At 37.2% G+C, this 27,144-nt stretch overlaps 1 protein-coding gene across 1 annotated transcript in view; it reads right to left on the minus strand.

Annotated features, from left to right (window-relative positions):
• Positions 1–27,144, minus strand: part of cdh12a (cadherin 12, type 2a (N-cadherin 2)) — a 133,172-nt gene that overhangs the window by 80,667 nt on the left and 25,361 nt on the right. The window contains exon 2 of the mRNA XM_049478519.1: positions 6,310–6,716. Coding sequence (XP_049334476.1) covers positions 6,310–6,546 — 237 coding nt within the window. The 5' untranslated portion in view covers positions 6,547–6,716. The remainder of the gene's footprint in view (positions 1–6,309; positions 6,717–27,144) is intronic.

Below are 27,144 nucleotides of genomic sequence, written 5' to 3' on the forward strand. Positions count from 1 at the left end.
TTAATAGAGTTATTATTTCTACTTCTCATCATATTAATCAACACCTGGTTTGGTAAATTACTGGTTAATGTGGTAAATCAGGTGAGCTGCTGATGGAACTGAACATAATATACACATGCTGGCTGAGGAGCATCCAGGAGAAATCTGGAACTACACTTTGTTCTTCAGCTTGGCTCACAGAATATACTTAGTTAAAAACAAGAAATCCTTGTTACGTTTTACTGTACAGTACTGTATGTCCAAACTTTTGACTGGTACTGTATAGGTAAATTAGGTAAATAAGCAATCTGGGTTAAGCAAACTTAGTACACTGTAAACCCATACGTGATTTTACATAAAATTGGATATTTCTACACAATACTATTTAGTTGAACATTTGTGGGCACATATACACTTGAACTGAGATCTTTGAGTTGAACCAACTTAGCTTAGTTTTTTAGTTTAGTCTGTTGTCATTAACAGCTTCTTTTCCACTGGCTTCTGTCACAATCTATTTGCATACTGGGTGTGTCCAAGAGTTTCTGACTAACACTCACCATCAGTGTGAAGTGATTCCCCCTGGGCTACCATAGAAAAAAATCAACTTCCCCTTTAGTTGTAATAACTTGATGTTTTAATTTATATTTATATTCCCATTACTAAAAAAAATGCAAACTGGTTGCCTTGAAAAAGTTAAGTAAACTCAACTCATCCGGTCTCACAGTATAACAAAATTAAAAAAGTTAAATCATCTTCTCCTTTAGTTGTTATAACTTGATGTTTTAAGTTATGCTAACTTAAGTTTTCATTACCCATTACTTAACTTTTTTAAGGCAACTGGTTTCCTCAAATTTTTTAAGTAAACTCAACTTATCCAGGTTTACAGTGTAAGATTTCTTAAAATAAGTGAAAAATAGATTTTATATATATATTAAATTTGGACACAAGAATCAGAATAACTTGACTGGTGACGTTTTGTGATTATTGTGAGTTTAAATTCAAATGACTTTAGTCAGTTTTCCTAAAACATATTACTTACTTTAACATTTGCATTCTTTGGTAAGAAAAAAAAATATTTTAGAGAAAAAAATTAGACTTATTGCCTTGAAATGAGAAAAGTTCACTTACTAAGATTTATTTTTTTAGTTAATTAGTTCTGTCTCTTTCCCAAAATATAAGCACCAGAAAAAAAAGAAAAATATTTAAATCAAAGGATATTGTTATGATTAATAGTCATTTTTTAAAATAACTGGCACCACTGACACTTATATTAATAGTTTTTTTACTATGCCAATCACAGGTTAATTCTTGATATTTAGATTAAAAAAGCCTCTATTAAAAGCTTAAAAAAGTGATTGATCGTGATTGACACCCACCACAAATCTTTACACTCTACACTGAAACCAACGTCATACCACAGTTCTGTTCTGTGGCAGTGTTCATGTAAAGATTTAACTTGTTCATATGTTATTTATCATATTGTGTAATATTTTGTATTGCTGCATTACATCTCTCAGCATCGGTGATGTGAGAGAATTCACAATTTTTGCAGCTGTAATGCTTGCATATATTAATATTCCTCCACCACACTACCCAGCATGCATTATGCAACTGGATCATGCAACCACTGGGAATCCTCCAGCTGTGACAAAGAAATCCTGACTGCTACAGTAACTTTCCAGCAGTAATGTCAGCTTTCTGCTTTAGGTCTTAGTGGGAGTGGTGTGATAAGGGTGGTGATGATTGTGACTGTCGGCAGCTGGCGAGAGTGGAATCTTTAAACTCTATGTGAGTTTAAAGATTCTGACAGCAATTACATAATACAAAATATATAAAATATGTTAGTAGTCCCATGTCTCATGATATAAATAACATATATAATATTGTGACTAGACTACGGAGCCCGGGAGGATCTGTGGATAAAAAAAATAAATAACTTGAGCGAACGATATAGCAGCTTGTGCTCACAATTTCTTTAATTTAAGTGAACGATTTGCAATTCGAGTGAATGGTTTCTTTAATTGGTGCTCAGGATTTCTTTAATTCAAGCAAATGATTTCTTTCATTTGTGCAAATGATTTATTCCTTTTGAGCAAACGATTTTCGACAAGAAGCTCTGAGGGAATAGAGCATTTTCCGCTCTTGATCTGTTACAGGGCTGCTGTGATTATCATCAGTTAGCTACATTAATAACCTGCTGATTATTAATGCTCTAGTGTTACAGTTAGATAATACAGTGTCCAGATTTTGCAGTGGTGTTGGTGGTGTCGCTACAGGTAGCCAAGACTTCGGTTCCCCCGCCGCGAGATGCCTCCAATGCCGGAACTTATTTTGACCAAAGGAATATATCAAAACCGTCAAAAAATGTTGTGATGACATTGGCACTCGCCAGGATCGCACCAGAAAAGGAAGAGCAAGAGTTTCCTCTGCTGCACAGGATAAGTTCATCAGAATATTTTGGTTTGGTTTCTATGAATTTTAAGTTACTACATGATTCCATATGTTTTCCTTCATAGTCTGGATGTTTTTTTATTTTTATTTTTTATAGTTTTATATATTTTTTTATTATTTCTGATTTTTTAAATTTTTTCTCCCAATTTGGCTATCCAATTGTCCCACCCTTTTGTGCGTCCCCATTACCACCAGTGGCGCCTGCGATCCTAGGCCTAGGAGGGTTTGGACGAGCACATGCCACCTCCTGTAAAATATGTTTCATTTGTGAATATTTTTAAAATGTTCTATCAGTTTGATGTAAGCTGCCTGTTTAGGACATTTAAGGATGTGACTGTTATTTATATGCTTAAATTGAGTAAAGAAAATCTGACAATTGGGTGAACATATTTCCTTTGTAGAATTCCTCAAAATAACAATTGCAAAATCTCAAAATGAGTAAAATAAGACTTAAATCAAGCAAAAATCACAGTCTTTTTGTTTAGATTTCACATTGCTGGGGGTGAATGGTGGTGGGCTACTCAACAGAAGTATCTGTTGTAATTATTAAAGTATCAATACTTTATGCTTGAAAATCGATACAGTATGGCCGACACATGTGAAGTCAGTCAGTCACCCCTTTTTTTTTTTTCGAGCTGCTACCGATGCATCATTGCCTGAGCAGCTAGCGTACTCGGAGGAAAGCACAGCGACTCGGTTCCGATACATCAGCTCACAGACGCAACCTTTAAGTGTGATGGGAGGAGAGCGCCATCTACCCACCCGGAGGGAGCAGGGACAATGAACAGGATTTAAACCTGCGACCTCCCGTTCATTGTGGCAGTGCATTAGACTGCTGGACCACTCGGCGCCCCTTTTATTGTAATATAAATTGTATTGTTGTATTGTTCTCACTCACATATACGGGTACAAAAGTACCATGATGTTATGTTAGGTCCATATTGCCAACCCCTAACTGCAGCCATTAGCAAGTTCAAAGTAACACTGTACTGCCAGTGCCGAAGACCAGGAAAGTGGCAGCTATAGAATAATGCCTTCTTCAATTCTCCATTCATCAAACTGAAGTCCCTTTATGAACTGAAATGATGCACACCAACCGTCTCCCTTACATGTCTGAGTGTTCCCTGTCCCTCGTCCCATTTTAACTAGGTTAAAGCAGGCTGTCCGAGCCAGCTTATTTAAGCCCGTCAAGCCGAAACTTTGCAATTAAAGTTTGATCCCCTCTTGCTGCCAGCTTCCTCTGGGTTAGATTAATCAGCTCTCTCTGGCACGGCTCCACCGTGTCATCTGGTGCAGCTCTTAAAGTGGCGAGGGCCGAGGGACTCGATAACACAGCTGCCGCGGAAGCCGCGGGACTGACGCGTCCGAGACGCCACAGCAATCCCCCCGCCGTTCCCCCGGCTCACGTCCACCCCGACACCAGTCTGCCGGGCCGACGCTTGATTGCGGTCACAGTGCCTGGAGATGATTCAATTTAGCGCTGATCCCTTTAAGCTAAAGGTGCTCGGGTCCAGCTTTCTCTATAATGCGCCTTCATATTCAATTCGGGACAAATAAGACAATATAAAATCCCTTTAACCCCCCATGCCTTCGCACTGAATACAAAATCAATATCCTAAATGGCTTCAACTCCTGCTCCTCATAATGTCAGACATACCCTACTTGGATTGGATGGATCAGAATACACTGTTCGTGAATGATTACCCCGGTCAATGCGAATCTGCCAGCATTTCACAGCCTTCCAATACAATGCTTCATTGGGCGCAATCATTTTAAACGGTCAGGAACGTCTGCGGCAATCAGTCGACAACGCCAATAAGGCGCAACCAACCTCAATTACAGAAAAGGGATGATACACAGTCAGTGCAGAGTACTTAAAGGGGCATCCCAGCCAAAATAACAAGAGAAATAACACTATATGCCCAAATGTTTCTGGAAACGCCTCCTAATGAATTTACTGTAGGTTGAAGCTGGTCAATGACATATGGCATGGGTTCCCAACCTTTTGCAACACATACCACACCACAACTGCTTTTCTCTCTCTCTCTAGACTCTCACAAATAACATAACTTATCTAGCTTGTTACTCTATTTCTATATGTATCTATATATTGGAGATTTTTTTTTTTTTTTGCTTTGCAAATAAGAAGTAAAAAAATAAGAATTTTACTTCTAATGTAATCTTCTTGTAGTAGCCGTGGCCCACAGGTGGAAACACAACTGACATATGGTATATGGATTCTCATCAGGTCTGTTTTACAGTAAATTAGAGTATCATGGTCGCACCATATGACATTTTGTCACCACAAGACATTTTGTCAAACCTGTTGGTAGTATCGCTTAAAAGCTAAAAGTGCTGTATTTTGAATAGAGGATTGTGTTACAGTGAGTTTAGGGTTAGGGTTAAGGTTCAGATACTAAAATTACACTGTTTGCTTCATCTTGGTTCTTTTGTTGTTTTGCAGGTCTTGACGTTTTACTGGATTTACCAGTAATTTGTGCATATTAACGAGGGTTGAGTTATAGTTAGTACACATTGCATGGATGCTGACACGATCATTTAGTTGCATTCGAAAGTTTCTTGTGAGAAACATACAAATGATCACAAGCCATCAAACCAAGCTGGACTGCTTGAATGTTTGTACCAGGAGTAAAGGCATAAAGTTATCCAAAAGCAGTGTGTAAGACTGGTGGAGGAGAACATGCCAAGATGCATGAAAAATGTTATTAAAAACCAGGGTTGTCCATCAAATATTGATTTCTGAACTCTTAAAACATTGTGAATATGAATTTGTTTTCTTTGCATTATTTGAGGTCTGAAAGCTCTGCATCTTGTTTGTATTTGGAATTTGGGAGAATGTTGTCCGTAGTTTATAGAATCAAACAACAATGTTTATTTTACTCAAACATAAACCTATAAATATCATGATCAGAGAAACTCTTTCAGAAACTGAAGTGGTCTCTTCATTTTTTTCTAGTTCTAGCCACATGGTTTAGCCCTATATATATAGAGCTTATTTGCTCTCAGTCGGTGCTGAGTATTGATTGTTTATCCTTGTACAAAGCGTTATTCTATTACCTGAGTTACTCTTTTGTTTTGAGCTTGCTTTTGTTGTTTTCTGACCTTAATTTACATATTACCTTGCTGTGTTTGACCTCTGAACTGTTTATCAACCCTAGTGAATTATCTCCTTGTTACTGCTGTTTATCGGTATTGATCTTGCTTTGTCTGACCATCCATTTTTATAAAATATTTTTTGATTTGCATCTGTGCACTATCTGAGGCCTGCTCAATTATGACAGAAAAATAATTTTCTTAAACCCCAAATTTCAAGGGTCTTGTTCTGATTGTTCTGTTCCACATCAGAGTGTGATTACTGCATTCACACCTGCCCAAACAAATTGCACCAAAGACATTTTAATTGGACTGAACAGTGAATGTGTGAAAACCCTAATAGGGTTTCTTGCTACAGCAAGGACATTACTCCAGGACCAGACACAAGACTTATAAATAAAAACAAATTGCCAGTTGAAGAAAAACAAAAGTTGGCATCGAGGAATGGTCCTCGAGGCCAAACCCCACATCTGATTGCAGCCACTCATCATTCGGTGCTTTGCAACATCGGCTGCACAATTTTCAATCGTCAATCGTAAGAAAAATAAACAGGAAAGGGAGAAAAAAGAGCAATGAAAACAACAATAACAATCCTCTCAGCGTAGACCTTTTCATCGCGTCTCAAGTGCAAGCTTTTGAACTGCTTACGCAGCCAAACATACTTCTTGATTTATTTCTTTAGAAAGCCAGGGCTTAGTTCAAACCGTTCTCCGAAAGGAGGTCGCGCAACGCCAGAGCAAGAATTTCAACAGGTAATTGGTTTACCTTGCCGATGTATTGCGGATCCGTGCCCATGTATTCCTCCAGCACAAAGAACTGGTTCCAGACCCAGCCCCTCTTGACTCGGTGAAGCCCAGACACGCCATGTCGCCGCTGTTCCGACCTCAGACACCGATGGTGCTCTTTTCCCGACCTGCTTTGAGCTGACGAGTGCATAGGAGAGACAAAGCTTTTGTCCAAGAGACACCAGAGGAACAGCAGCAAGCAGTTCCCCATGAGCATTGGAAAAGCTTGGGCGTAGGACCTTCAGCTGGAGAATCCGCCTCGGAATGCTAAGTGACCGGGAACGCCGGCCGCCGACGAAAAACCAGATCCGTGATGAAGCGGCCCCCGGCACCTCGATGACATTGATGAACTAACATCCAGGGTGGCTGCAATGTTCAGTGTCCAACCTGTAGGAGAGAGAGCAGAGAGAGCGGTGTTAATATTCACGTCACGAACTTTAGCTGATCTCTTGTTATGGTTCTCCATAAACATGTGGAGGGAAAAAAGAGGTCTATAGCCTCAGTTTTTGGAGTGGAAATGCTTTGTGCAAGTGCTTTGTCGCATCAACTGTGATGCAATCTTACTTGTTGGATTTCATGGATTATGAAGTTTGGTATGAAGAACGCAATCACAGAAAACCTGAGCACTCTTGCATGTTTAAATATGTTTAGCACATTAAGTACTGGGTCCTGAACGAGCAACTCAAAAGTACATAAATACAGTGTTTACATCAGGTACTGTAAATGTATGCACCTTATGAGAATGAGGGTCAGTTCCCAAATAGTCTTAGTCTTTGGTTTCTGCAGCATATTTGTTTAAAATCTATATAAACACAGTTTAACAACAGATTTATCAAGATTTACTCTGAAATAATGTATTACTACTAATATAAAAAATGTTAACCTTCACTTTAAAGTAATTTCTGTGCATTTTATACAGTTTTAAAGAAACTTTGGTATCACTTTTTTGGATGGTCTATTATGGATGCCTCATAGATGCCCAACTAATATTCAACTAACATGCAACAATTATTGTATGTCTATTAAATATATCTGAACTTTAAAGTGAATGTAAATTATTCTCTGATTGAATCTGTTGAACTTCACACCAAACTCTAAACAAAACTCTAATCTTAACATTTTAGGGTTAGGTTTAGATTTAATGTTTTGGTTAAGGCTGGGTTTTACGGTTGATTCATGGTTGAGGTTTGTTTTAGGGTTAAATTTAAAGTTTAGGTTAAGGTTTTGGTTAAGGCTGGGTTTTAGGGTTGATTCATGGTTGAGGTTTGTTTTAGGGTTCAATTTAAGGTTTAGGTTAAGGTTTGGGTTAAGGTTAGGTTTTAGGGTTGGATTTAAGGTTGAGGTTTGGTTTAAGGTTAAAATTAAGGTGTAGGGTAAGGTTTGGGTTAGGGTTAGGTTTTAGGGTTGATTCATGGTTGAAGTTTGTTTAGGGTTAAATTTAAGGTGTAGGGTAAGTTTTGGGTTAGGTTTTAGGGTTGATTTATGGTTAAAGTTTGGTTTAGGGTTCAATTTAAGGCATAGGGTAAGATTTGAGTTTGGGTTAAGGTTTTGGTTAAGGTTAGGTTTTAGGGTTGCTTATTGGTTGAGGTTCGGTTTAGGGTTAAATTTAAGGCGTAGGGTAAGATTTGGGTTAGGGTTAGGTTTTAGGGTTGATTCATGGTTGGTGTTTGGTTTAGGGTTAAAATTAAGGCATAGGGTAAGATTTGAGTTAGGGTTAGTTTTAAGGTTTAGGTTAAGGTTTCGGTTAGGGTTAGGTTTTAGGGTTGATGCATGGTTGAGGTTTGGTTTGGGGTTAAATTTAAGGCATAAGGTAAGATTTGAGTCAGAGTTAGTTTTAAGGTTTAGGTTAAGGTTTTGGTTAGGGTTAGGTTTAGGGTTGATGCATGGTTGAGGTTTGGTTTAGGGTTAAATTTAAGGCATAGGGTAAAATTTGAGTCAGGGTTACTTTTAAGGTTTAGGTTAAGGTTTTGGTTAGGGTTAGGTTTTAGGGTTGATGCATGGTTGAGGTTTGGTTTAGGGTTAAATTTAAGGCATAGGGTAAGATTTGAGTTAGGGTTAGTTTTAAGGTTTAGGTTAAGGTTTTGGTTAGGGTTAGGTTTTAGGGTTGATGCATGGTTGAGGTTTGTTTTAGGGTTAAATTTATGGTGTAGGGTAAGATTTGGGTTAGGATTAGTTTAAAGGCTTAGGTTAAAGTTTTCGTTAGGGTTAGGTTTGAGAGTTGATTCACGATTTACGATTGGTTGAGGGTTAGATTTAAGGTTTAGGTTAGGATTAGGTTTTAGGGTTAGGTTTAAGGTTTAAGTTATAGTTTTAGGTTTTGATTAATGGTTGAGGTTAGGCCTAAGGTTAAGGTGAGGCCTAGGCTAGGTTCTGTAGATAATCATTTACATTCAACTAAGAATTGAGTTGCATTTAATTGAGATTTAGTCGAATGTTGGTTGAATGTAGATTGAGCATGTATGAGGCATCAGGAACGGACCATCCAAATAAAGTGTTACCGAAGCTATTCACCCCGTCATGGTCAAAGATTGCAATAATGTTTTTAGAAAATCTAAATGTGCCTTTGAAACAGGTCATTATGAACAATAGGAATGATTACAACTCAACCAAGTCAACCATGTTTTCATCAAATGACAATTTTTGCTAAAATTGTCCACCCTGTCATTATCCACCCTGTTGTGCAGCTTGACAGAAGTAGAAAGTGAAAATAAAAAGTTATTAAACTGGAAACATGAGTTTTCTGTTCTCTGTTCTTGCCATAAAAGGGATTAGAACATTACTTAAATAGGGCATTTCTCTGTATCTCACTAACTCTACCTCTTCTCAACATAACCGATGCTCTCAAACACATTAAGAGGGCAAGAAATTCAAGTAATTAACTCTTGCCTCTCATGAAGCTGAATGAGAAAATCCAGCCAAGATGTGCAAAGAGGCCCAATAGGCACTCAATTCTGATTATGACACATCAGCATTATGTACAGTAAGTATAAGGCCAAGCCACATCAAAATGCAAGTGTAAACGTATTTAAAACACGTTTAAAACAGATACAAATCCAATCACAACCACTTTAGGAGGTAGTCTGAGGTGAATTTGAGGTGAATTTGACCTGCATCACTCCAAATCACTTTCAAAAACCATTGACCTCCCAGTAGACCTTCCAAAACACCAGTAATAAGTCCTGCACATCGAGAAAATTGGCATTTTTTTTATTAACTTGAGATGCATTTCACTATGCAGTGTAAATCCACATAATTCAAATCTTATCGCAACACAATACTGATACTGTTTCAAAGAATTGACCAGATGTAATCTAAAGACATGAGGCTCTTGTCGCTTTGGCAAGGCTCCAGCAAGGCGTCAGAAGTTCTATGTGCTGGCCGTTCGCGGTGCATTAGTCTCTAAAATAAGGCGGTCCCGTCTGAGCAGAGAGCTTGTTTATGGTCTGACTATGCAGATGGTCTGTCACGAGCGGCGAAAAGCCAGTCCAGATGCTCAGGGTCAGGAAGCAGAAAAGTTTAAGAGTCTGGATGGAAGAAATATCTGCATAATTAGGTACAAGGGAACTCCTCAGCCCTTTGGTGTAGCAAGTGATAAAAAAAAACAAAGGACCGAAGCTACATTTGGGCAAACGAGCTGCACAAATTAAAATGTGAAAATGCAGCTCTGCTGTCTACAGAGACTGCTGGTGGTAATTAATTGGATTCATGCAGTAGACCTCCTGTTTTGGAGTGCAGCCTCTTGGTGTCCAGCAAAACATAGACAACCAATCCTGTTGGAGCTGTTCTGACTGACTAACTTGACTAATGACGACTGCAAACCAATGAACTTTACTTTTGTCTGCTGTCCAGAACCACAATGGATTCGGTTCACCTCTAAACCAATCAAAACAAATATCATTAAACATTCTTGGTCGTATTTTAGCTATCTATAGCGCACCAGTCAAATACGCATCACACAGCTTGATGTAGGGCATATAGGATGGTTTAAAATGGTTTAAAATGCGCAAAAGGCATGTACTAATTATCTTAATTAATCATGGGTGTGTTTTGGGCGTAACATGAAATAAACCAATCAGTGTGCCAGTTGTCTTTCCCTTTAAGACCCAGTTGTGCTCGGACTTTGGAGCGTTCGTACCTTAACAGTGCAGCGCTTTTTTAAGAGAGCTCATTTAAGAGAGCAGCAATGTTTCTTTATTTTGTATTCTGTTTATTGTTGATGTAAAAGCTGGATTTGCCTCCATATGTGTGTAACAAGCGTAGGTGTAGACAAACTGCATGGCTAAGATATGATTGGGTGGCTGATTGTTGTCTGTTGTCTGGGTTTTAATCAGTCAGTGATGCACCTGTATTTCCCACCGGCAAAATAGAAACACGCCAGAAATTACTTGAACACAGCTCTATTTCAGACCACCACGACCATCATGTAGACTTATTTGTAAACTCTGACGATATTTTAACGCTACGGGTGCAAGGCGCGAAAATAGACTATTGACGGGGTGTAATATAGCAATGAGCATTGTGACGTGCCTTGTGCAGGGTGTATGTTAGGGCCCTCATACTTTAGACCATCAGGATCATTTCCAACATCCCTGCCATAGTAGCAATATTAACAGTGTGGTACCAATACTAATGACAGTAGTCATGGTAGTGATGCTAATTTTAATGCTGATGTTAGTGCTAATGCTAACAAAGAAACATGATGACTTAATGGTTAGCACCCAGTTGTTGGTCTCCCAGTGCTGTGGTGTTTCCTCCTACAGTAAAGGACGTATCCTGGTGTGTAAAGGTTTGTTTGTTGGTGTAGTATACTAGTGAATCTCAAATATCAATAAAAAAAGCTATATTTTAGTAATTAAGTTAAAAATGTGCAACGCATATATTGATGTATTACACACAGTGATCTATTTTAAGCATGTATTTATTTTATTGTTGATAATTATGGCTTACAGCCAATATAACCCCCTAAAAATAGTGTCTCAGAAAGTTAGAATGTTATTTAAGACTAATTGGTACATTTGGCAGTGTGCCAAGTCCTGCTGGAAAATGAAATCTGCATCTTTATAAAAGTTGTCAGCGGAGGGAAGCATGAAAGTGCTGTAAGATTTTGTGGGAAAACACTGCACTGACTTTAGACGTGATAATAAAACACAGTGGATCAACACCAGCAGATGACATGTCTTTCTAAACCATCACTGACCATCAGTATATTTGCATTTCATCAAAGGAAATCAAGGGATCAGAGTCTGGAGGAAGAGTGAAGAGATACACAGTCCAAACTGCTTGAGGTCTAGTGTGAAGTTTCCACCAATCAGTGATGGTTTAAAGAGCCATGTTAGCTTTGTTTTTACATTTGTAGATTTGGGAATGTTCATTTTCAATTGTAGTATTCATGTAGCTGGGAACATTAAAAAGGAACATTCCCAAAACTAAAAAATTGGCTTTTTGAACCATCACTGATTGTGGAAACTTCACACTAGACCTCGAGCAGCTTGAACTGTGTGTCTCTCCACTCTTCCTCCAGACTCTGATCCCTTGATTTCCAAATGAAATGTAAAATGTATTAAAGATCAGTGATGGTTTGGAGAGACATGTCATCTGCTGGTGTTGATCCACTGTGTTTTATCAAGTCTAAAGTCAGTGCAGCGTGTTCATGCAAAATCTTACAGCACTTCATGTTTCCCTCTGCTGACAGCTTTTATGGAGATGCAGATTTCATTTTCCAGCAGGACTTGGCACACTGCCCACATTGCTAAAAGTATCAATTGGTAAGAAAACGATTATTATGTCACACATCTTCAGAACGTTCCTAGACCAATCTAATGCTCTTATGACATAAAGATTAAGACGTTTCTTACGTTCCTGTTGGAACTGTTCTGACTGTTTTTCGCTTGCTAACTTGATTAAAGATAACCCCAAGCCAATGAGTACTAGTTAGCGAGTTGTTACATTTAGGTTAACGATGCAGGTGATGTATCCCTTTAAGAGAACGCCTAAGCCTCTGGGGAATCTCCCATCCCTCCTGACAAATCTTTCTAGGGAAAGTGTGTTAGATAGCTCTTAGGAAATGTGTCATGCTAATTGCTAGACAACCTCATATAGCGAGTGATGACAGTGCCCCGGGGGAGTTAGTGGGAGCCGTTCAAAAGCAGTGACAGGTCTCTTGTTGACAGGACACTGCGTCTGTACAGGGCTGTATTCTCCCCGGGAAAGGCCTCATCTTTTCTCTGAAGATGTTACACACTCGACGACTTCAAGACGCAGCACCTCCCAGGGGGTGCTCTTATATCCCGACGGCCGACGCGAGATGAAGGCTCTCCGATCTTTCTCAGAGAAAACTAGAAAACTGGAATGCTAGAATGCTAGAAGCTAAGCTTTCTGATATTGCAGTAAGCAAACGTGGAATTAAGCTCTTATTAAGTTCGTGAGGGAACATGGCAGGGATGTTGGAGATGATGATGATGATCCTGATGACGTAAAGGATGCCTTTAATATTCTGCCTGATTGTATAAGCCCCTCTTTCTCCGAGCTATAAGGGCTGATTGGTAATTGGTGAGCAGAGTCAGTGGTCTTGCTGAAGAGCAGACCAGAGTAAACTAGCTGAAGGGCCTCACGCATTTACAGTCTGGCCCAGTTACAGGGCGAAGACGTTTATTGCTGAATAAACATTAGACTTTTCAGTAAGCCCTCAGCCAGCGGAATCACTGAACCTGCACTGTCACATTCGGTTAGAGAGAAGGAGGCTGTTGTTAGCGGAAGCTAGAGGCTGAGCAGAAACTTAAAAGGTAAGCAAAAGGAATCTCAAAGGAGGGGAACTGACAGTACACTACACACACTGCCTAATAGCAAACAAATTGTTTGGTCAGATTACAGCGAATGATCAGTTTCTCCTGTTTTGTTAACCATTGAGTGTCCATTCCAGAGAAGAAATATAGTTGATAGTAATGCGAAAGCCTCCTAAAATATCCAGAATGTCCAATTTACAAGGAAAAAAGGCAGAGAAGGCGATTTGTCCAAAGAAACAATAAACAAAGGAACAGATACAGTTGCTACACATTCAAAACCCTCCTAAAATCTCCAAAAACCTCCAAAATTTACAGGAAAAAAGGCAGAGAAGGCGATTTGTCCAAAGAAACAATAAACAAAGGAACAGATACAGTTTCTACACATATAAAACCCTCTTAAAATCTCCAAAAAGCTCCAAAATGTCTAATTTAAAGGCAAAGAAGGTGTTTGTTTGGTCAGATTACAGCGAATGATCAGTTTCTTCTTTTTTGTTAACTATTGAGTGTCCATTCCAGAGATGAAATATAGTTGATAGTCATGCAGAAATCTCCAAAATGTCACATTTACAGGGAAAAAGGCAGAGAAGGTGATTTGTCCAAAGAAACAATAAAAAAAGGGAACAAATACAGTTGCTACGCATTCAAAAACCTCCTAAAATCTCCAAAATGTCAAATTTACAGTAAAAAGGCAGAGAAGGTGTTTGTTTGGTCAGATTATGGCAAGTGATACATTGCTTCTTTTTTGTTAAACATTGAGTGTACATTCCAGAGAAGAAATACAGTTCATAGTCACATGAAAAGCTCCAAAAATCTCCAAAATGTCAAATTTACAGGGAAAAAGGCGGAGAAGGCCATTTGTCCAAAGAAACATAAAAAAGGAAACAAATATAGTTCAAAAACCTCCTAAAATCTCCAAAATGTCAAATTTACAGTAAAAAGGCAGAGAAAGTGTTTGGTCAGATTATGGCAAGTAATACATTCCTTCTTTTTTTAACCATTGAGTGCCCAATCTAGAGAAGTATTACAGGTGATAGCCATGCGAAAAGCTCCAAAAAGCTCCAAAAACCTCCAAAATGTGAGATTTTAAGGGAATAAGCAGAGAAGGCATTTTGTCCAAACAAACAATAAAAAATAGGCATGCAAATGATCAGTTTTCCTTATTTGTTAACCATTGAGTGTACACTCCAGGAAATCAGATACAGTTGATCGGCATGCAAAAAAAATCCTAAAATTTCCAAAATGCTCTAAAATGTCACGATTACAGGGAAAAAGGCAGAGAATGTGTTTGTTTGGTCAGATTATAGCGAATGATCAGTTCCTCCTTTTTTGTTAAACATTGAGTGTACACTCCAGAGAAGAAATACAGTTGATAGTCATGCCAAAACTTCCAAAAATCTCCAAAATGCTCCAAAAAGCTCTAAAATGTCAAAATTTACAGGGGAAAAGGCAGACAAGGCGATTTCTCCAAACACACAATCATAAAAAAACAGGCATGTAAATAATCTGTTTATTCTTTTTTGTTAATCATTAAGTGTCCACTCCATGTCAAATTTACAGGAAAAAATGAAAAAAAAAAGGCTAAGAAGGTGTTTGTTTTGTCAGATTATTGCAAATTATCAGTTTCTTTTCTTTTGTTAACCATTTAGAGTACACTCCAGAGAAGAAATACAGTTGCTAGTCATGCAAAAACCTTTAAAAAATCTCCAAAAAGCATCAAAAATGTTCCAAAATGTCAAATTTACAGGGGAAAAAATGGAAAAAGTAAGAAGAGGCAATTTGTCCAAACAAACAATTAAACAACAACAAAAAAACAGCCATGCAATGCAATTCAAGTTTTGCCACACAACCATTGGCGATATGAAACCTCCTTATTTTGAAAAGGTTGCTGTTGGCATAAAGTTTTATCGCTAAAAATGTGAGCACAAAAAGTAATGAAATGTAATGTAACGATGAAACTGTTGTAATAATGCTTCTTGTTAACAAATTTATATTTTAAATGGTGCCACAATTAAAAGGAACATGCATTTGTGGGATGAGCCGGAAAGCTGAGTATGTGAGGTGCGCCAATAAAAAAAAATTGTCAAATCCTCTCTGCCAATGACAAATTTAAACACTTCATTTGTACTATTTTACATTACACTGCCTAGAAAAAAAAACAAAAAACCTTGCTCTCAGAGAGCCTTAAGATGTTGATATACATATGTATTTAGCAGTGCTTGGATGTCTAGAGCCCTGAGGAACATGGCTTGAGACTAACACAGGGGTAGTGATGCTGGTTAAGCCAGCAGCTGTTAGGGTTGCGATGCTAATATACCGAAAATGATGTTCAGAGAGGCTGGGCGAGGTGTGTGAAGTTCACTCCATAGACTCAAACATTAACACACTGTTGCGTGTTAGGAGCTAAAAACAGAAAGACAAAAGTAGGAGAGGCTTCAATCCAAATGAGATTTAATAAAGATCAAGTGTAAAACTGTAGTGAACATTTTAAATGTGAAGGAATTCAAACAGTGGATTAACCTATAGCCTGGAAAGTGATGCTGTTGAGCAGGTAATATCTGTTTTAGTCTTGTTTACAGGGATTATTTTTTTCTGAATTAGTTATACTGCTTAGTAATACTTTATCCTATGATTGTTGAAGAAGACTCCTGAGTCTTTTTGTAGTTGTAGTAAGGAAGATTTTGAGCCATGTGCGTGTTACGCTTTTAAGGTTTAGAGGCTGGTTTTGGAAGAAAGGCTATCTTTACCTAGCTTAATGTCATGTTGGGACATTTCTATTGATCAAATTGTGACTCAATGTGAAGTTCAAATGGCAAATCCACGTAATATAAAAAAAAAATGCTTCTTTCACAAAAAAGACACAGTAGTTCATTCTTTTCTGAGCAGGAAGGAGATATCACATGCTCGTTCAGCAAGCAAGCAGCGAGTAGGTAAGATAACAAAGGAAAGAATCCCGTAATTAAATCTAGAAACTGGAAATTCAGCAGTATGGAGCTCCCAGTGTCATAAGTGTGATTAAAGTGGATTCCAATTACCAGTCGAGGAAGCTCTGCGTAAAGTTCCTGTAATTCAGGGCCTATCAGAGAGAGTTCTGACGCACGGATTGCCGTGCCGAGAGTGGGCCGTATCGCCACGCTGCCTCACGGGCAGTTTGAGCACAAGAATAGTCAAATTATGCACGCGTCAGACGCCAAAAGAGAATATCCAATGATGGTGTTTTTACCGTAACATCAAACGGGATTAAGATGTAGTCACGCTGGCACGTAGTCATTTATGCACAGTGTCCAGAAAACAAGAACGACAAGGAAAGAGAAAAATAAACACATTATGCTCTCCATGCCGTGATTCATATTACTAACACTCCACCACACTGGGGATCTGCCTGTCCTGCTCTGTTTCTTCCTGTTTTCTATGCGGATGATTGCAGGGTCCGGCAGTAATAGTGTCTACTCAGTCCAGGCACGGGGGGGAAGATACATGGGCTGTTTTCTTCCTCGCTCCAGTGGCGTAATTTTATGTTGCACTGCGCCGCGCTTCGCGTTCTTGCTTGGACGAGATAAGATTAGCCGGATTTAGATTCAGGATTTCCAGTCCTCGAAAACGGAAGAGGTAAAATTCTGACTTGGGAATGGTTTTTCTGAGAAGAGCTGCACGCCGATCTTGTCCCTTGGCGCAAGATTTCAACCAGAAGTGGTAGCCACAAATTGGCTGCTTTTAGGAAGGCATTTTTTTTCTCAACCCTACATTCTGTTGGGAGTTGAGGCTGGAAGAAGTGTACCTATTCAGTAATCTCACTTAAAATGAATTTTATTGAGATTTCAAGTGATAGACCAACACAAAGTAGCACATAATTGTGAAGTTAAACAAAAATGATACACGGTTTTGAATGTTTTAATTAAATACAACTGTAGCACATTAAAATAAGGGTCCTTCATAAAGGGTTAATAAATGGTTAATAAAGTAGTTTATTCATGGCTTTACAGCCATTAATAAACAGTTACAACACATAAACAGAAATACATTTGTATAATAGAAATACATTAATTTGTACTTTCAAACCTCAGATCTTTTCCTGCAGAAAAGACTGTAATTGCAGTGCTGATTTGTGGCTGGTTGCTATTGTGTCTCTGCTAGTTGCTAGGCTGTTGCTAAGCGGTTGCTAGGTGGTTACTAAGGTGTTGCTGTGGTATCTGTGTTTGTTACTATGATGTTTCTAAGTGGTTGCTAGGTGGTTGCTAAGGTGTTGCTATGGTGCCCATGGTGGTTGTTATGTTGTTTCTAAGTGGTTGCTAAGGTATTGCTATGTGGTTTTTAAGGTGTTGCTATGGTATCCATGATGCCTACTAAGCTGTTGCTAAGCAGTTGCTAGGTGGGTACTAAGGTGTTGCTGTTTTATCTGTGTTTGTTGCTATGGTGTGGTGTTGCTAAGTGGTTGCTAAGGTGTTGCTAGATGGTTTCTAAGGGGTTGCTATGGTATCCATGATGGCTGCAAACTGTTGCTAAGTGGTTGCTAGGTGGATGCTAAGGTGTTGTTATGTGGCTGATAAGGTGTTGGTAGGTGATTTCTAAGGTGTTGCTATGGTATTTGTGATGGCTACTATGGTGTTGCTAAGTGGTTGCTGGGCGTGCAGGGTGTCCAAACTTTTGACCAATAGCTGTTTTATCCAATAGCTCCTCCATACACTCACAGTACTGGAGCGCTGGCTGGCCTGCCATGGTAAATCAGCTGGTACGTTAGATGGAACGTTGGGCAAAATCGTACGAGAATTTAACGAAAACCGCGCATTGTATTGTTTCGTTCAGCATATTTTTGTAAAGAACGCAATACGTTCTATAGGCCGTCCTCTTCCTATTAAAAAAATTGTGATGTACGTAGGCGTGCAAATTTCTCCCCATTCATTTTCAATGGGCAAAAAAGCGCACATTTACGAAGTTTTACGAAATCCATACATCCGATCAAAAAGCTGTATAAAAGCCCACCATTCCCAACAAGGACGCATGTTTTAACATTGGAATATCTTGAAAATTGCAGTATTAGTTAGCTGGACAAAAATCTGGGGGAATAATAATAATAATAAGATTTAAAAAGAACAGTAGTGTGAGTGCTTCCTGCAATTACACTAATAAATGTGTTTTAACTGCTTATAATTGGCTTAATAATGTTTTTTTTAACTGTTTACAACCTAATTTAAAAAAAATTGATCCCCTTTTTTAAGCCTTTTATAAACCCCTTTTTAAAGAAGCCTGTACCAATAAAACTCTAAAAAGTGTGACGTGCAAAAGTATTCAGTCAGTGCTTTTTTGTATAATCAACCACCATTCAACTCCAACTGACCGAATACTGAATTACACATAAATTCTGAGAACTGTGAAAAAAAAATTAAAAGTATATGATGGACTGATTTCCAGCTCATTGCCTGAATGCAAAGGCCCATTAAATGCCTTCTAAAAAACCTCCAAGCAGGTGAAGAATTTCTTAAGAAGTATCCAAGAGTTTTCTCTTGCATACTGTAAAAGAGCACTTGAGTTCATAGCTGACCTTTTCACACAGCTATTGTCCACAATTCAAAAGGACTTCATTAATCTAACTGGAATTAGCATAAAACACGGTTGCGTTTGAAACATTAAGTGGCTGTTAGAAAGAAAAAAAATACAAAAATGAAGCTAAAAGCAGATATGACTGCAAATACAGTGTTCTGGGGGAGTAGCCATTTATTTATAATGAAAGGAAGGGTGTTATTTGCTTAATCACACATTTGAGAGCTGCTAAATGCTAAAATGTGACTGTGAAAAAGTGCATTTCCCAGTTTGCATATATGGTTTTAGGTGGTGTGTTAGAACCAATTACATTATCTGGTTGTTCTTTGAAGAGTGTGAATCTTATCATTGCTTAACTCTGTTTATTAATCACAGTTTTCATGCATCTTGGCGTGTTCTCCTCCACCAGTCTTACACACTGCTTTTGGATAACTTTATGCCTTTACTCCTGGTGCAAAAATTCAAGCAGTTCAGCTTGGTTTGATGGCTTGTGATCCTCCATCTTCCTCTTGATTATATTCCAGTGGTTTTCAATTTGGTAAAACTCATCATTTTTAAGTCGCCTCTTTTTTGTTGTTTTTGTTGTTTTTCCACCTAACTCATCGCACAGTTGTCAAGATATCAACACTGCTCCAACTCTCAACCTGTCCAGTCTGATTCTGTGTTTGCTTGTATACAGCTTTTTGATTGGATGCACTTTTTTTTCATCTAAACGTTGCAAATTTGTGCACCCATCTACTGTATTTCTGCTCAACTGATACTAACAGTTTTAGAAATTCCATCTCAGGGAAAGACCCGAAAACAAATTTGAGAACTGCACTCGTTTACTTGCTGTTTTTTCATCACTTGTTCTTCCCACTCGCTCCGATTTGTTTTCATTCCCACCCAATCCAATCCCAACCCAGTTCCCCTTCGTCCAACAGCCACTAAACCACAGGCACTAATCAATAACTATACTAACCTGCATTCATCCTCTGTTAACCCATTGACTCCCAATCATTTTCAGTCACTCTGAAGCCATAGACTTTTTGTACCCCCACAGCCACCATACCTTTGGTACTGTACACTCTAATGGCTGGTAACTGTTGTAGTCAAAGTAAAAAAAAACAACTTTATGTATTTATATAGGGCAGTTCCTCTTCATTTAATGAAGAGCCATTTTGGTGCACCACTCATTCGTTATTCATTGTCTTGTCATTTGTTTTACAATTCAATATTTCCATCTGATTGATTTTTATCTGGTATAGTTCAGCTTTATCATAATGTATATACAACAGTCACTAGGGGGGCTCCTAATTTTAGATTACAAATAGACCATTATACCAAAGTTAATTCTGACCCTGCAATGTGATTGGCTGAGAGGCATTCTATGAGTGCCATTATCAGCCAGTAATGCACTGTAACCCAAACTCTCTATGTATTACTCCACCACATATAGGTAACCTAGTGACGGTGCAGCGCTTACAAGCCAAACAGCGCAGCTACAAACTAAGCCGCAATGGAACTATTTTAACATGCAGAGTTTTTATAACCAAACAGATCGTATTTTCTCACTGGAACTGTGGTATAATCGCAATAATACATTTGTGCTATAACACGTAATATTGGCACTGCTGTGCTGATCTTCGTCTGCAGCACAGCAGTGCCAATATAACACGTTGTAGCACAAACCTTGAGTGTATTATTGCTTAATTATTTTGCTTTAAAAACAGCTAACAGTTAACAACTGTGCTTAACTTGTCAAGAGATAATAATTTGAATTTCTTGCCCTCTTAATATGTGTTTGAGAGCATCAGTTTTAAAGTTGTGAAGAGGTAGAGTTACAGTGAGATACAGCGAATAGCTCTATTTGAGTAATGTTCTAAGCAATATTATGGCAAAAAACTACTTAACTAAGTAAAAAAAAAATAATAATACAAAAATACTTTAAGAAATGAAGGTCAGTCAATCAGAAAAATTTCAAAAACCTAAATACTGAAAGCAGTTGCAAAGACAATCAAAAACATTATGATGGAACTGGCGCTCATCAGGACTGGACCAAAAATCCTTCATAGTGTAGATGAATTCAGTAGTAATTTATAATGTAGGAAATGTAAATTTAATGTAATGTAATAATGTAATGTAAAAATTTAAATTAAATAAGTGGGTGTGTCCAAACTTTTGTTATAATTGATAAATGCAGCTTATGATGTATTCTGATCACTTAACTATATAATAAATATTCACTTTTTATATTCACATTTTATAAACGTGTTATTAGTGTTATAAACAAAGCATTCTTAAAAAATGTATTTATTAATTTATTTTATTTCATTTATTTTTATTTTTATTTTTTTACAGTCTGACAGGCCTTGAAAAAAATATTGAGAAGGTGTGTCCAAACTTAACTGTTACTGTATATTATAATCATTTATAATCACCACTTATGATGTTTGTGTTAATATATGTTTAATCCATGTTAATAGCAATGTAATAAATGTGTTACTAAAGTGTTATAGACATATCATTCTTAAAAAGTGTTACCAAAATGTTGTTTTTTGTTTGTTTGTTTGTTTGTTTATTTTTTTTAGGATCTGTGCCCTGCAACTCTCACACCTCAAACATTTCCTGTTCAAAAACGGATGCTAATGCTCCTGTTGGCCACTTTTATGTTTCGAGCTCGTTCCTGATGTTGCTAAAATTAACATCACAATGTCTTCGTCAGGCCTTGCTTTGCTTTTAACTTCAAGACAATCGCAATCAAAAGTAAAACTGAGCGCGCTAAGCCTGTACTTAAAACATTATCCCGGCTCAACTTCGCCCAAACATCTGTTCCACTTGTCCTTGTCAGTGTTAATAATAGCTCAACATCTAAAGAGCTTCGGAGCTAATTCCACTGCACTTCTAATCTTTTACTGTGTACCTGTGTTACTTCAGCCATACACACTAACAGCTAGGAGTGAATTAAATTAACATGGGAAATGAGGCAGAATGACTTCATTATAAATAAATAAATTACATGTAAAAAATCTGAATGTCCTTGTTCTTCAGTTCCACTGTCACTGTGTTTCTCTCTCTCTCGAGTATCGGCTAACACAGGAAGCCATATGCTTTTATCTTCCCCTGGGCCGAGCCTTCTTTAACACCCATGCTGTGCTGAGAGGCTCTCTTCAACTCATCTTTGAAGTGAACGCTAATTGTTGGATAACACTTACAGCTTTTATGTCGCACAAGTTTAATGGGTGTTTAGCATTTGAAAAATATCTCTAAAATGTGAAAATAAATAATTGCGTGCCAGTACTGATCCTGTATTTAGAGCATTGGGCTACAAATCACATGGTTGTGGGTTCAATACCCAATTTTTGGGTCCTTAACTCTTTCTGAAACAACATATCTACAAAATGACAAGACGGTTACACTACTGATGTGTACTGTTGTTGGGAACTCAGTCAAATCCTTAGATTTGGTCAATTTAAGTACCATACTTAAATACGAGTAGAAATAATTATTTTTTTATGAACCAATACTGAATATATTGTTCAGGGTTCATGCACCTTTTACAAGGTAAAATTCAAGCACCTTTCAAGCACTTTCAAGGCCCATTTTCAAGTTTTTCTAGGACCTTTCAGCAGCGGTTTGGAATATATATATATATATATACAATAAATACATATATATATATATATATATATATATATATATATATATATATATATATATATATATATATATATATATATATATATATGTGAATGTGAACCTGGCAACTCACAGGAGAGTTGAAATTTCAGAGTTAAACAGCTGAGAGTTGATTTTCACTCTCAAAGTGTAATTTTAACTCTTTCAGTGTTAAATGGTGTTCAGTGTTGGAGTTATTTGACAGAGTTGAATATTTCAGTGTTAATCCCACTAAACCCAATAAATACTGGCCAACTCCACAGAGATTTAATTAAACTCCGCCCAGTTAAACACGTTATTTGCATAATGGGTGTGTCCCCCAGATCCTAACTTACCATCAGTCTGAAATCTTGCCCGCCAGGGCTACCTTCCATTGGGTAGTGTGTTTTGTTTTGTTTTGTTCAGTAGTTGTTTGTCTAGCCAATATATTGGAGGCTATAAGAGCAAGCTACCATCCTTTGTTCAGTAAATTGTGATAAAGTGTTAAGGATAATGCACTAAGAAATACAATGGAAAATTACGTGCTAGCCTATTTTGAATAATAATTATATAATAAAAAGTCATATTAATTGACTAATCTCCTACTCATTTATATATTTTTTTTTTAACTCTGGCAAGGTGTTAAATGTTTAACTATTTTGAAAGTATTGATTTAACTCCCTGAAAAAGAGTTAAAATCAACTCTGTGGGAGTTAATTTAACACTTGCCTTTTTGCTGTGGGACACAACACTGACTGAAAAAAGTGCTCTTGGATTACGAGAAAGAACCAGAATTTGTTGTCACACATACATGGAGACACAAGACTTTATTATTATTTATTTAGGTAAATGAAAAAAACATATATTTTTTAATCTTTTATTCAAGCAAACTTATTTAGTTATTTAGATAGTTATTCATCGTAAAGTAAATGCAGTTTGAATTTCAAGCATTTTCAAGCACTTTCTCCAAAATTCCAGCCTGGAAAACAGAATGTTAAAATTTAAGCATTTCCAGGATTTCAAGCCCCCGTACGAATCATTCATATATTTTCTGTGCTAAATCAGAACTAACTAAGGTTTAGCTACAATGTTCTTCCTCAAATTTTATGTACTTGAATAAAAACTGTGTGTCTTTTTGTCTCTGATCCCAATTACAGCCCATTCCCCAGTTCTATTTCCACACCCGAGGTTGCCAGGTATACAACACAATAACAACAGTTGAACACAACATGTTGCAACCTTGACTTGACATCCTTCTAAAATCCTGGCGTGTCTGTTTTATAGCTTATGATCCCACCCACTGTTCCTTCATTCCCCAGTCGTATTTCCATAACCCAGGTTGCCAGGTATAGAACACAATAGCAGGTAAACACATGTAGCATGTGGCAACCTTGGCATTCTTCTTAAAAGCTCCATGACCTGAGATGGAGCAAATTATAACTAAATATTGCCAATGTATTTAAAATATGGAGAAAGCTTGTCTGTTTTTTTAGCTTCTGATTCCACCCTCTGTTCATTCATTCTCCAGTCCAATTTCCATATCCCAGGTTGCCAGGTATAGAACACAACAGCAGTCAAACACAGCATGTTGCCACCTTGGCATTCTATTAAAAATGTTCTGAGACAGAGCAAATCACAGGTAAGTATTGGCAATGTTTTTGATGGATGAAGACAGCTTAGATCCCAGAAGGACTACAAGACAGATGTCAATAGGTCTGGTATTCTCTTGCAACCCATAGAGGCTTTACATTTGGGGGGAGGGGCAGACAACTCTCAGCAATATTTTGAAATTGGACTGTTTTAGCCATTTTACACACTTGCTATAACTTACAAAAGTGTATATCCATTCATCTCCATTTTTGAACATTTTTAGTTTACTACATATTTTGATCAGACAGACTATCCGTAACAATGTTTCAAAATGTCTTGATGAATGGACCAATAGAAATATTTCAAAATGACCTGAAATAAACTCTGTAAAAAAGTTTAGAATGTTTTTTTCTCTCTCCTGTAAAGTTGCTGTTTTGGAAATACTTGTTTTTCATTGGACAGAAACGATATAAGGTTGTGGGAAAGAAACACTTCCCAAAGTTAAGTTAATTCAGAACTCAGCTTGGGAGATCTTTTTTTATTTATTTAATTATTTATTGTGCTATCATGGGAAAACAACAAAAAATAATCACATTGTTGTAAAAAACCTTTAAAATAGTTCATGACAAAATCCACAGTATTAAATTAACGCCCACTGTGTTTATATAAGCCCAGCTGGGCCGAAATGAACACGGCACGAGTTCATTAAATGCTCCATGTGTCATTTAACACTGGGTGCTTATCTTCTTGGTGGGGTTTTGGATCCATAAATGAACAGCATCATCCGTTTTGTTTTTTTTTTTTGAATATTTCCAGGGTTACAGTTTGCTGAAAAAAAAAAAAAAAAAAAAAAAAAAAAACATGCAAAATTATATAATAAATACGGGCAGGGCTTTAAACTTTGGTCTGGCCTGGGCTGAACTGGTGTAAAATAAAAGAGTTAGAGATTTGGTCATTTTCTTGCATTATCTACGAAGTTTAACATTGACTGGACAGATTTTTCTTCAGATTCTCTACGATTGTGTGTAGAAGTCACAGAATTCATCCCTACATTTCTACACTGTGAGATCTGGCCAGGCTGAAACAACATGCAGCTTCCAAACATGGTGGAGGTAGTATCTTACCAAACAAATAAGTATTTTTGTCCATGTACACTTGATATAATATACACTGTAAATCAAAATCATGTATTTCATCTATAGAATATACAGCTCTGGAAAAAAAAATGAATATTTCAGTTTAGGAATCATTTTCTCTGATTTTGCTATTTAAAGGTAAATGTTTGAGTAAAATGAACATTTTTTTATTCTATAAACTACAGACAACATTTCTTCCAAATTCCAGATTTCAGACCTCAAATAATGCAAAGAAAACAAGTTCATATTCATAAAGTTTTAAGAGTTCAGAAATCAATATTTGGTGGAATAACCCTGTTTTTTAATCACAGTTTTCATGCATCTTTGTATGTTTCCTCCACCAGTCTTACACACTGCTTTTGGATGACTTTATGCCTGCATTCCTGGTGCAAAAATTCAAGCGGTTCAGTTTGGTTTGATGGCTTGTGATTATCTATCTTCCTGTTGATTATATACCAGAGGTTTTCAATTTGATAAAATCAAAGAAACTTATCATTTTTAAGTGTTCTCTTAAGTGTTTTTTTTTCCAAGAGTTGAATATTTATATACACTGACATGCCACATCACCTAAATTAAAATGTTATTCCATGTCCCATGAAAGCTAAAAAACACCACACTAACCTGTAGGCGTGTAGGCCGTCCCACATTAAAATCAATATTTGATGGAATAACCCTGGTTTTTATTTACAGTTTTCATGCATCTTGGCATGTTCTCCTCCACCAGTCTTACACACTGCTTTTGGCTAACTTTTGGCTATGCCACTCCTGGTGCAAAAATCCGAGAGGTTCAGCTTGGTTTGATGTCTCTTCTTTTTATATTTCAGTGTAATTATATTGTCTGTTCTATTGAATAGTCCAAAAAATGTACTTACATCCTGACGTATTGAAACATGTGTTTAGGTTTTTTTCACAGGTTGCTTGAATAAAACAACATTTCTGACCTTTATCTTCACAGTTTTGTGTAGAAGTTACAGAATGAATTCTTACGTTTCTACACTGTGAGAGCTCGCTAGGCTGAAACAACATGCAGCTTCCAAGCATGGTGGAGGTAGTTTCTTACCAAACAAATAAGTATTTTTGTCCATGTACATTTGATATAATATACATGGTACATCAAAAACATGTATGCCATCTATATAATCTATATATATATTCATGCATCTTGGCATGTTCTCCTCCACCAGTCTTACACACTGCTTTTGGATAACTTTATGCCACTACTGGTGCAAAAACTTAAGAGGTTCAGCTTGGTTTGATGTCTTGTATTGTTATATTTCATTGTAATAATGTTGTCTGTTCTGTTGAAAAGTCTAAAAAAAAGTATTTACATTCTGAAATAATGACACATGTGTTTAGATAGAAAAGAAAACATGTTTATTCCTGGGTTTTTTCACAGTTTACTTGTATAAAATAGAATTTCTGACCTTTATCTTACAGTTAATAGTTGTTATTAAAAATATATATATAGTTAATGCCCTTATAAACTTCTCACACCCAACACCATCAACACAATCATATTATTTAAAAGTTTTAAAAGGAGAAATCATTGTGAAGTTCAACACGTGTTCAGCATGAACAGCTTACAGACGAGTTTAGACGCAACCGATCACCCGTGTGCTGCGGCGTATGCGACAACACAGCCGCTACTAAGTACTAATTAGCAGTCTGCCACACTGCATTGTACTGATGTAAGCTGTCAGGGTTCATGCTTGATGACAAGCAATCTAAAGGTATAGAAAAACAAGAGCTGGGAAATCAGAGCCGACAGAACAAGAAGCAGAGAAGTAGAGAAATAAAGAAGCATGAAAAACAGTGAGAAAGTAGGACAACTAATACAAAGGTGTCTGAACATAAAACATAAACAGTGGAAAACAGAGAACATGGCAGATAAAAAGGTATAGATATAATGGAAAGACAAAAAAGAGAAGAAAATTTCTCAAAAAAAGACTCAAGGCTACACACATGTGGAGAGAATGAGGAGCAGGCGGGGCTTAAACATGCACTGTAAAAAAAAAACACAACTTAATTTTTTTCTCCCCAATGTGATTTTTACAGTTTTTCTCCATTGGTTTGGCTCATTTCTTGAAACTGAGATGACATTATCAAAATAACATGGACAAATCCCCAAACTAACTT

The sequence above is a fragment of the Astyanax mexicanus genome, chromosome 4 (genome assembly GCF_023375975.1).
Source record: "Astyanax mexicanus isolate ESR-SI-001 chromosome 4, AstMex3_surface, whole genome shotgun sequence".
Lineage (NCBI taxonomy): Eukaryota > Metazoa > Chordata > Actinopteri > Characiformes > Acestrorhamphidae > Astyanax > Astyanax mexicanus.